At 27.1% G+C, this 12553-nt stretch overlaps 1 protein-coding gene across 1 annotated transcript in view; it reads right to left on the minus strand.

Annotated features, from left to right (window-relative positions):
• Positions 1 to 10892, minus strand: part of LOC117178999 (activin receptor type-2B) — a 30925-nt gene extending 20033 nt beyond the window's left edge. The window contains exons 1-5 of the mRNA XM_033370609.1: positions 10520 to 10892; positions 3450 to 3640; positions 3201 to 3363; positions 467 to 606; positions 7 to 386 (exon numbers count right to left, since the gene is read on the minus strand). Coding sequence (XP_033226500.1) covers positions 7 to 386; positions 467 to 606; positions 3201 to 3363; positions 3450 to 3640; positions 10520 to 10568 — 923 coding nt within the window. The 5' untranslated portion in view covers positions 10569 to 10892. The remainder of the gene's footprint in view (positions 1 to 6; positions 387 to 466; positions 607 to 3200; positions 3364 to 3449; positions 3641 to 10519) is intronic.
• Between the last annotated feature and the right edge of the window lie 1661 nt (positions 10893 to 12553).

Raw genomic sequence — 12553 nt, forward strand, 5'->3', positions numbered from 1 at the left:
CAATACCTCGCCATAGATTCGGCAATTCTACACATCTCCGGCCACGAAACAACGTTCGCTTTGAGATAATCGCAGAGGGAGCCCTTTTCGTGATAAGCCGTGATGAGCCAGAACTCTGCTTGTAGATTGTCGCCTCTTTTTTCGACACCAATGTAATGTAAAATATCCTCATGGTCCATGTGAGCAAGTTTGAAAATCTCTTGTTCAGTTTGCCAGGACTGCTTGTCCTGCATGGGAAATACTTTTACGGCGATAACATCGTTTTTGAACTGAGCCTTCCAGACGGCTCCGAATCGACCTCGGGCTTTGATCTCAAGAAGTTGAATCGGCCGCAGGCCCAAATTTGGTGAGGGTTGCGGCAGAGGAAGTGGCTCCAAGGTTGGTACCTTTTTCAATTTTCTTTCGTTAGTGAGGGTTCGTAAAAAAAAAGAAGAGAATTTTCGGGTTGTATTAAGCGGTGGGTTACCTCGTTGAAGTATCCCAGTTTTCTTCGACGGTAGCACCAGAACATTAGAGGCAAGCCAACCATCACAAAGAGTGCAGGAATCGCTATCGTTATTAGCAGCGTTATCACTTGTTGATCCGGATTTGGAACTGGCTCGATTTCTGTGGAAAATGCAGTTAAGTGTGGAAAATAATTTTAAAATAATCAGGTCGCTATCATATTTTTTTTATCCCGATAAATACCGAAATCCTTCTTTCTTGGACTTATTGAAACGTTCATATATTTTAAGCGATAAAAACTATCGATTTCCATTTGCAAATACTCGATTTTAGATTTACACCAAATTTCAGCCATTCTAAACGATTTCAAGAAATTTAAAAAATATGTAAAATATTTCAGATTTAGAAATATCTCATAACGATTTCACAAAAGTTTCATAACGATTTCAATTTTTTAAAAAGATTTCAAAGATTTCACAAAGGTTTTAAAAGATTTTACTAAGACTCCAAAGATTTTTAAATAATTAAAAAAAATTAGAAATATTTCATAAAAACATAAAAAAATTTATAAAATTTCATAAAGATTTCACAAAAAATTTAAAGATTTTAAAATTCAAATATTTCACAGATTTTCTTTAAATTTTTCAAAATATCAAAATTTCAAATTTCAAAATATTTCAAAATACTTAATTATATTATAAAAAATTACAAAGATTTAGAAATATTTCATCACGATTTCACAAAAATTTCGAAAGATTTTACAGGATTTCATAACAGTATCACAAAAATTTCACCAAAATTTAGAATGTTTTACAAAAGTTTCAGAAGATTTCATAAAGATTTTTAATAATTTAAGACACTCTGTAATATTTGGAAGACTTTACAAAGGTTTCTAATATTTCAAAGATTTTTAAAAGTTTCGAAGCCTAAGAAATATTTTTCAAAAATGTCACAAAGCTTTTCTCAAAATTTTAAAAACTGCAATGACGTCACAAAGATTTTACAGGCATTTCCAGGCACAAATTTGTAAGATTTGGGAGATGTCACAAAGGTTTTCAAAATTTATTTTTTTTTAAGATTTCACTGGTACTTGAAATAATTCGAAGATTTGAAAAGACTTCACTAAGATTTTAGAGATTTTAAAAGGTTTCGAAGATTTAGAAATATTTCATTAAGATTCCACAAAAATGTCAAGGAATTAAAAAGATTTGACAAGATTTCATAACGATTTTAACAGAATTATAAAAAAAAAATTACAAAGATTTCAGAAAAGTTTTACAAAAATGTCAAAAGATTTAAAAAGAATTTCAAATATTTTACATAAGTTTCAAGAGATTTCACACAAATATTTAAGATTTGGAAGATTTCATAAAGGCTTGAAAATATTTCACAAGATTTCACTAAGATTTCAAAAATGTTGAAAGGTTTCGAAGATTTACAAATATTTCATAACGATTACAAAAAAATTTCAAAGATTTCACAAGATTTCATAACGATTTTGCCTGAATTTAAAACAAAAAATTACAAGGATTAAAACGTCAAATACTTTATAAAGATTTTATAATTTTTTAAACAGATTTCACTGATATTTTAAATATTTCAAAAGATTTCAAAGGCTTAAAAAGACTTCTCTAAGCTTTTAGAGATTTAGAAATATTTCGTAACGATTTTACACAAATATCGAAGATTTCAAAAGATTTGACAAGATTTCATAACGATTTCACCAAAATTTTTAAAAAATTTCAAAGATTTAAGATAAGTTTTACAAAAATATCGAAATATTTCAAAAGTTCAGAGGTTTTCTCAAAAGTTTAAAAGCTTCAAAATCTTCAAAAAGGTTTTGCAAACATTTCGAAATAATAAAAAAAAACTCAATTCATTTACAATCGTTTCGAAAGATTTTATAATTTTTTTTTAAGATTTCGAAGATTTCATCAAGACTTTATTTATGTCATAACAATGTCACAAAAACTTTCAAAATTTTACAGAGATTTCAGATCTCAAATATTACACAAACACTTCAAACGATTCAAAAAAATGGCAAATAATTTCTAAAAATGTTTCAAGATTTTACAAAGATTTGAAAGAATTCGGAAAGGTTTCATAGATATCTTGGAGTCTTGTATACCGGATTGCAAGAGTGATCAACCCCTCGGGACTCAATGATTTTGAATTTAAGGCATTCAAATAAATAATTTTAATTTAAATTTTGAAAAATGCAATCAACAAAAGGATACCAAAAAAATAAGGAAGATCGGAATTAAATTTTACCGATCTGTTTCGTATTTGAGGGAGGATATTAAAATACCTGTATTACTGCATAATTGATTGATCATAAACTGAAAAATAGTATATAAAATAAGGAATCCGTGCACTACTGTTCATTAATATCTTTAATTATGAAGTTGGCTTTCGCATTGTTATCCCCTGCAAATAACAATGCCCAAGCCAACTTCACACCGGAAAATATGAATGAAAATTAATTAAGCAACGCAATGAATGACGCCGTAAATTTTGATAAATTCTTTCCTTTATATAAACTCTTTTCTCATTTACACTTAATATTTATACTGGATCTTTATTTTGATTTACCGTTTCTACGAGTAGATTTACAACCAATGCGTTAAAATGTCACATTCTGTTTACCAAAGTGATAAATATGTAAGCGGTTGACGGACAGAACACTAATTGTCTTCTCTCTCTCTCTCTCTCTCAAATCTATTCTTTTATCTTTTACATATAAAAAAAACTATTACCTTTAACTGGGGGAGGAGGCTCTGTAGGCTGTGGATCCCAAGTGTAATTTTGGTTGCACATGTTGCCATCGCAGCAACAGAAAAACATTTGCTGTTTTCTATCTGCGCTTTTTTCCACACAATGTGGTTTGTCGTAACATTCTTTACTATCTAAGAAACATCCCTGCAAAGTTTGAAAACGCCGCCTTTAGTACTGCTAATAATGAATACAAATATATATATTTTTCTATTTTCAGAAAGGGGACAAACCTTTAAGACAATCTTCGATTCTTTAAGGGCACTGTCGTATTTCCAGAGAACGAAACAGTGATTTCGCTTGTCTGGTTCGCTCGGAGCACACTCTTCTCTTCCGGAACATCCCTCCTCGTTCTCAATGCACCTGGTTGAATTATAAAACTCGCAATGTGTGGAACCTTTGATGTCATGTCCTAAAGTCATACCTGTGTAATCAAATAAATGAAATTACTTAAATAAGAAAAACAATCTTTGACAATTATCAATAGATATTGTTTTGCTCTTTCCTGACATTTCAAAATAAAATTAGTTATGAAAAATGATCAAAACTTCTGGTCACGAAAAATATGTTTACTTTCAGTTTTCGCTAAGTACATGCATATTCATAGATATCAATTCACTATGGTGTCATGTAAAACAAATAAATTAACTTGAAGAGATTGGAGAACTTGATCTTCTAACCATTGCACAACAATTCAATGAAAAAAGTTAATGAATTCAAGTAATAATAATAATTGGCCTTCAAATCTAAATATTAGCTTCGCACATTTTGCAAAAGCATTGAGAAACTTCGAGCCCATAGAAAAAATGTTTAATTATTTAAACATTTATTTGTAAATTAAATCAGTTTTTTTAAAAAGGGGAATCTCATAAATTTCAAGAATAAAGTGATAACAGATAAACATACATGTCAAAAATCAGCATAATAAATCGTGATTTTAAATATAAAAATGATATGGAATTTTCAAATGAATCATATCACTCAACTTAATTTATACATTCAAATGAAGATTCTTCTTTTGGAAATAACAGATAATAAGGCTACAGATAGATGCTTCCCTTATCTCTCAAGGATGTTGCAAATAGCAGTGTTATTTTAACACACCCCTAACATTGCATAGACGTTTATGTGTTAGATTTTTAAGAATAACAAATTTTGATATATTTTGGAAAAACAAGAAACAGGGTAGCAGTTTTAAACAAAGAAAAAATTCCCCGTCCTTTTCCGTCTCGCAACAAAATAAAAAAAATCGAACTCTAAAAGCCAAAAATGTTTCCACTTAAAGTAATAAAAATTGAAATTCAAATTCCAGCACTAAAAGTGAAACTCCTGCATTTTAAACTTTTAAAACTGAAGTTTAAATTTTGTAAATTAAAAAATGTTGTATTGCAATGCTCAATAATTTACACGTATAAAATAGAAGCTACTAACACTTCGCAACTGAAAAATTTAAAATTAAATACAGTTAAACTGCCAAAATAACATTTTTTAAATTATATCATTTTAAGCAATTTTAATCTAGAAAAAATTAAAATTTGAACGATTACATTTTTTTATAAACAGAAAACTTTTTAAATTTAAATTATTTGTAGATTAAATAGTTTTAAAATTCTTAAAATGCTTCAACATTTTTTTTTCAAAATCTTGAAACATTTACTTTAAATTATTTTTAAAATTTTATACTTGAACTTTTTGTACGGATACATCAAAATTCAACAATTTGACTTACAAATTACATTTTTTTGAAACAATTAAAATTATAATGTACAAAGTTTAGATTTCTTGTTTTGAATATTTAAATTATAATTACCGACTTTAAATGAACAGTCAGATATTTCGAAATATTAAGTAATTGTTCTTTTTCTGAATTAAAAAGATTCAAATTGAATGGTTTAAAAATGGAATATTTTAGACTAAAATAATATTTGAAATTTAATAAGAGCCTTTAAATATGAATATACGATTTTGAAGTTATTTAAGAATTTTTAATTGTTTATAGAGTTTCAATCGGGCGTCTAAATTTGTTTTGCTAATAAGATTTGCAATTGAAACAGTGTAATTTTTAACGCTAAAATCTGGACCTTCTAAAATTGTGAACTGATTCCAAATCGCCCTATAAAATCAATTATTATTCAATTTTTAAATCTAAAAGTACAATTCAATTTAAAAAGTCATTAATTAATTTATATTCACAGCTGATCAACTAAATAAGTTTTTTTTGTCAAAAATCTTCGATTTTAAACGATTTTTATTTTTAATTGTTTAAGTCTTTAAAACAGCATTTTTAAATTCTTTACATTAAAATTTACGCTTAGAAATTAAAAATCTAAAATGGAAAATGTTTAAAGAATACGATTTTCGAATTACATATTCTAAATTGCATGATATCACAATTGAAAAAGATGGCCACCCTGGATATTTTGCAATCTCTTGAAATCTCTATAAATGAAACTTATACACTAAATTTCTCGAGGATATATTTCTTTTCACGCTCATAGCGTGCTTTTTCGGACACAAAGGGTAATAAATTCAGGATGTAGAACTGTGTAAATTTAGAAGAATTTTAATGAATCCAAAAAAAATCCAAGAGAATTCCAAAGAATTTAAAAGAATTCAGGATAAATTGACAAGAATTCAGGTTGAGTTCCAAAAAATAATTTAAAAACCCTTCTAATCTTTGAAACTCTTCTAATTTCTAACTATGGAAGTGACTAATGACTACAAAACAATTCGAGTTAAATTTCAAATAATTCAAATGAATTAGAAAAAAATGGAATCCAAAAAATTCGAAATTTAACCCAGTGAAAAAATATGAAAAAAATGCATTGAATTGACTAATTTTAAAATTAATTCAAAAGTATTTATTCCTGAAATCCTGGATATTTTTATTAGATACAAAATCCCTCGAAATATTTTCCTTTAAAAATGATTTAAACCCTCGAAATCTCTTCAAATTATTGAAATAAATGAAAAAAGTTATGGAAATATTTGACAATATCCCCTTAAATATTTCAAATCCTTTGAAATCCAATCAAATTACTGAAATATATTAAAAATTTATTACAATAGGGAATATAGGGATAGCGTGAGGCCTGGTTGTTTTATTTTCGAGACAGTGGCGGATGTCCTGAAGTTTCACATTAAACAAAAATTTTATTTGGTATCTCTAAACTCATCCACTTAAGCCAAAAACAAACTTCTTAATTTTGTTGCGAAATCTTTTTCACGGCTTAGACTCCATATTTTAAGACTGAAATTAGGCGCAATATACGGTTCAAGAGACAAAATAAATAATTACGAGGAGATTTAAATGTCAATACAGTACTTTGCATTAAACTGATATATTTATAGAGTTGCACAATTATAGCTAATGATTGTTATTGAATGGTTGAATTTTTTTAAGTATTCAAAGATAAACAATTACAGAATAAAAATAGCAGCCTCCGGATTTCACAATTTTTAATTTAAGCACTGCAGCTTAAAATTGAAAAAAAAGTTTTTATTAAAAATCTGCAGAATTAACCAAAATGAGAATTTCAAACAATTTGAATTAACGCGTTTAAAACGGATAATTTTAAACGAGATTTAAAAAAACAATTGAATAAAAATCTTCAAATTTCAATAATTTTCAATCTGAAACGCAGCCAATAAAAAAAAATTAAAAACTTAACGACTTAAAAATTTTAATTTTAACTTTAGAAGGTCAAACTAATATCCGTTTAAAGTTGAAGCATTCAGAACGGCTGCTAGGGCAATTTAGAATTGCACAATTACAAATTCAAAAGCATCAAATTGTACATTTTATTTCAGATTGAAAAATTTTTAATTAACAGGGATTAAATTGAATTTAAAAAATTTTAATCTGTTGATCATAAACATAAAATAAAATTATTAAATTTCACAAAATACGGAAATTTATTGTTGATTTTCTTCCTCGTTTACAAAATATTCAATTATATAGAGATAGACTTGACAAAATCAGTTTCAATTATCGTAAGGTAAAAATAACTCTCAATTCGGCAAAACAACACATTTCTTATTCTGTACAAACATTGATTCTTAATACTCCCAATTAATAATTATATTAAAAACTAATTAAATGATATAAAAAAAAATAAAAAATAATAATAAAAATATGTCTTCTGGAAATTTGACTTGATTATTTTTCTTTACACAGGGTGACTGGAAAAAAAAAAAATTTCAAAGTTCCCTGGCTAATTTTTAATATACCCTGACAATTAACATTTAATTTGAAGACCAAAAAAAGAGGAATTTGAGGGACATGAGAAAAATTCAATAAATTCAGAAAAATGTAGACGAATAAAAAAATTCAAACGAGTTGAAAACAATTAAAAGACTTTAAAAATGCATGGTACTGAGTAAGTTTTAAATGAAAGAACAAACATTGAATTGAGAAGATTTGAGTGAATTTATATGAATTAAAAAAATTCAAGAGAATTTCAAAGAGTTCAAAATAATCTGCAAAACATATTTTTAAATCTTTTCAAATCTTTGAAACACTACGAAATACCTTACTTCTTGTGAATCGAATCTTTGAAATTCATTAAAATATTATAAAATCTCATGAAATTATACAAAATTGGATATTTTCTGAAATCCTGCAAAATGCATTAAAATACCTTAAGAGCTTTTAAAACCGCATAGAATCATTGAAATCCTCGGAAACCTTATAAAATTCCTTATACTCTTTAAAAATATCTTCAACCCTTATAGGTCCTTTAAAATCGTTCTATATCTTCCTGAATTCCAGGATATTGTTTACAGTCGCAGGGATATTTGTTTAATTCCTTAAAATCATTAAAATCCTTAGAGATCTCTTGAATATTTTTTGTTCTCCTAAAAATGTCTAGGAACCTTTTAAAAATCTTAAATATTTAAAATCCATTTGAATAATTGATATAAATTTAAAAACCCTCGGAATCTTTTAAAATTCCCTGAAATATTAAAAATCCTTTGAAATCGTTTGAAACTTTTTGAAGCTCTTTAAAATGCTTTGGAATCGTTTAAATTATCCTGAAATGTTACAAATACTTAAAAATCTTCTAAAATCCCTTAAAAATCCCTCGAAATAACTTTAAACTGTTAAAATCTATTAAAACTCCTTGAAACAATTTAAAGCACCCTAAAATACTTCAAATCCTTTGAAACTTTTTAAAGCTCTTGAAAATTCCTTGGAATCTTTAAAAAAACGAATAACTTTGAAATCCCATTAAATGACTGAAATAAATACAAATTTTCGAAGAAGCTTTTGATATACCCTATAATACTCTAAATATTTTAAAATCCCTTGAATTTTTTTAGTACGCTTAAAAATCCTTTGGAATTTGTTTAAATATCCCAAAATCTCAAATACATTTAAATCTTTTAAATCCTTTGGAATCTCTTCAAATTATTGAAATCTATAACATATTCCTTGAAATCATTTAAAATGTCCTAAAATATTTCAAATCCTTTGAAACTACATTAAATTACTGAAATCAATTCAGAATTTCTTGTAATCGTTTTAAATCACCTAAAATATATTTAAGAAATTGAAAACCCTTGACATATTTTGAAACTGATGAAAATTCTTTGTGAATTTTTTAAATCCCTTTAAAAAATTTCAAATCCTTTGAAATATTTTTAGAAATTCCTGGAAATTAAAAAAATACTCTTGAACATTCAGAAATACCTTCAAATTATTAAAATACATTAGAAATTGTTTGGAAACGTTAAAAATATTCTGAAATATTTGGGATCCTCTGACATTTTTTATAGCTTTTAATAATCCCTTGGAATGAAAAAAAATCAGAACATTAAAATCGTTTGGAATACATTCCAATTATTGAAATCTATTAGAAATTCCCTAGGGTCTCATTAAATACCCTAAAATATGAAAAATATTTTGAAATCTCTTGAAATGTTGTAAATGCTCTTGAATATTCCTTAAAATTTGTTGAAATGTCCTAAAAATTTTTAATCGTTTGGAATCCCTTGAAACTTTATAAAAATCTTTAAAATTACGTGGAACTTTGAAAAACCACTGAAATCTTTTAAATTCTTTGAAATTCACTTCAAACTATTGAATTCTATTTAAAAATACTTGGAATTCCTGAGAACACTCTAAAACATTTCAAATCTACTAAAAAATTTTTAATTAGATCCCTAAATACCCTAAAATCTTAAAGTCTGAAATAATTGCAAAACCTTTAAACTTGTTTAAAATTTTTAACTTTTGACTTTCTAAAACTTGTTAAATTTCTTGAAAATTTCTCGTAATTAAAAAAAAAATACACCCTAAAATCTTCAAAAGCCTTAAAAATCCCTTCAATTTATTGAAATCTATTAAAATTATCCTAAGGTATATCAAATCCTTTAAAATCTTTTGAAATCGCTAGAATTTTTTCAAGTTCATTAAAATTCCTTGGAATTTTTAAAATAGGCATTCAATCTTTCGAAATCGTTGGAACCTCTTCAAATTATTAAAATCAATTCCAAATTCCAAGGAATATTTTAAGTACCCTAAACAAAAAACGGTAAATCATTTAAATGCTCTAAAAATTAAAAAAAAATTTCAATCGCTTGAAACTTTTTGAAGCTCTTTAGAATTACTTGGAAGTTTTAAAAATAATCAAAAATCTTTAAAATTCTTTGTAATCCCTTCAAATGGAAGAAATTTGTATCTATATAGGACATCTTGATTGAAATTATTTGTACTATTTTGGAGCAATATGTCCTATAAATAATTAAATTCGTCAAAAATAAAATTAATGAAACTACAATTATTTGTTTACGTTCAAAAATTTTAAAAATCGTACGTTTCGGAGCTTTCGTGAAAGATTTAAATTCAGAGTTGTATTTCTCCGAATACTACAATTTTGCACTTTACTTGGCCATTGCTAAGACGATCGAATAATTAAATCTAAATCAGTATCAATTAAAACAAGATAAAAATAGGCCACCTTTACAAAACAATACACTTATTACCCGATACAAACATGGAAACATAATTTTCAAAATTCCAAAAAAGGACAATATACCACTTCCTCTTCCTCAACAAAAGCAGGTCGCATTATTATTGTATGGAAATGAAATCGAAATAGTTAATTAGATCAAACGTCGATCTTAATTTTCAGTCAGGAATTCAAGTAATATCAAATTTCTCGGGAGAAATTGTCTCAGGCCAAGGAAAGTGTATTGTTTTGACGAACCAGGGAGATCAAGGAGCTTAAATTTAGAAGTACTCGTAGCGTGTAAATAAACGGGAGAAAACAACGGATAAAAGCAGACAGGTTCCAATTACCTAATAATCCTAGGAAGAGATATGGCAGTATCGTCACATACGCGGACATCGTGAATGGATCACAGATTCATACCAGTAATTTTGAGTCTATTAGCTATTAAGCAAATTGTAGTTTCATCCACCGACACATCTCTTTCTCCCTCTTCCTCACGCACTCCAACACCAACCCGTGGAACACACTCGGCAAACGAAAACGAATTCACTTCATTTTATTCGCGAAATTTAACCGTAGATTCACCACAAAACCTTTCGATGGCGACAATCGGCACGCTTCTGTTAAATTTCACAACCGATTACACCCATCGCACTCCGAGATTTCAGCCAAATTAGAGGAAATTGAACATTTTTGTAATTACTATAAAAATACACGCCAGACGCACGGAGCAGGGAAATAATAGACAACCTTCTACAATTTCGAAGCGCCCACCCACGGGCACCTTTTTTCTACCTTGCTACGACAATGGAAATTCTAAAAAAATAATTGGTTGATCCAAAAGAAAAAGTGAGTCTCATTGGTTGCGTAAAATTCGATTCACAAATCGGGATAAACAGTTAGGTGAAAGAATATTTTCTACGTTTCTGATTAGTTGTGTTTTGCGTGATCTGGCGGAAAAGTGTGGTAAATATAAATAGGGAAGTCAACCAGCCAATAGATAGCGCTAGCTGTCTTAGCCACAGTTCCGCGAAAATTCAAATTGGATAAATGTAAAACTGCTTTTTTCATTGTACAAATTAATAATCAAAGATTATGTTTTAAGCATGCTTAAAAGTAAAAGTGGAAGTCATTCAGTGTGAAAAGAAAAAATTTAATATTTTAAATTCTGGTTAGCTTTCCTTGTGTAGTTCTACATTTAGCAAATATAACAATATTGTCTACTGAAATAAGGTTTTAAAGTACAATTTTCAAAAGTTTTCTACTTTTTTATGTCGAAAACTAACAAATTCTATAATTTCGGGCTAAAAACTGCATTTTTTGCAGAAAATTTCTCTTTTTATTGCAAATTTTTTTTTCTGTTTGAGCAAACTTTTAGTTATTCAAAGTAGAGAGTCTCTGTTAAAAGATTCAACTCTTTTTTGCTTAAAAAATTAACCTCTCAGTTAAAAGTTAAATTTTTTGATTGAACATTTAAACCTTTTATTGAAAATTCTTTTTTTGTTGTTGATGCAATTTTGACCTAAATTTCAAAAATTGAAAATTTATCTATTTTAGTTAAAGGTTCTTGTATTTGGTTGACAAACCACCTTACATGGTAAAAAATTATTCTTATTGTTTAAAAATATTTATTTTTGGTTGGAAATTAATTTCTTTAGTTAAAAATTATTTTTTTTTTAGCTGAAAACTTAATTACTTCACTTTTTCTTCAAAACTGATATTTTGAGTAAATAATTAAATACTTTAGTTGATAATTCAACTATTTGTTGAATATTATTATTATTTTTTTTTGTTTACAAATTATTCTTTTTCTAAAATGTATAATTTTTTACATCATAATTCATTTTTTCAGTTGAATATTTAACTATTTTGTTAAAAATTCTTTGTTTTTTGTTGTTAAAAATTAAGTTATTTTAACTAATAATGTAGCCATTCCATTTTTGGCTGAAAATTTACCTTTTGTACATTCTTATTAGAGAAGGTATTAGATTTGTGTACAAGTTGCCCCCCCCCCTTTTTGTCCAATTTCTACGTTTTAAAACCTTCTGAACCTGAAAAACCGGTTTGAAAAAATTTGTCTGCCTAAACCTGTGTATCTTCTTATGTGTATGTATATCTGTAGTATATTACTTGATTCTTATTCAATCGAGAAATGTTATTAAGGCTAGTTGTAAATCGTATAATTCTTATTTGAATTTTGCTCTAATCCAGCAATGATTGTTATATTGTGTCTAACCTAATCTTAATCGTCATTTAAATTTCAAATAAAGAATTTTCAATGTGAATAGACAGGCCGTTAATTTCAAAAATATTTAATTTGTGTAGATTGAACGAAAAAATATTTTACCAAAATTAGCATACTATAGTTTTTATTAGAATAA

The sequence above is a fragment of the Belonocnema kinseyi genome, chromosome 8 (genome assembly GCF_010883055.1).
Source record: "Belonocnema kinseyi isolate 2016_QV_RU_SX_M_011 chromosome 8, B_treatae_v1, whole genome shotgun sequence".
NCBI classification, from domain to species: domain Eukaryota; kingdom Metazoa; phylum Arthropoda; class Insecta; order Hymenoptera; family Cynipidae; genus Belonocnema; species Belonocnema kinseyi.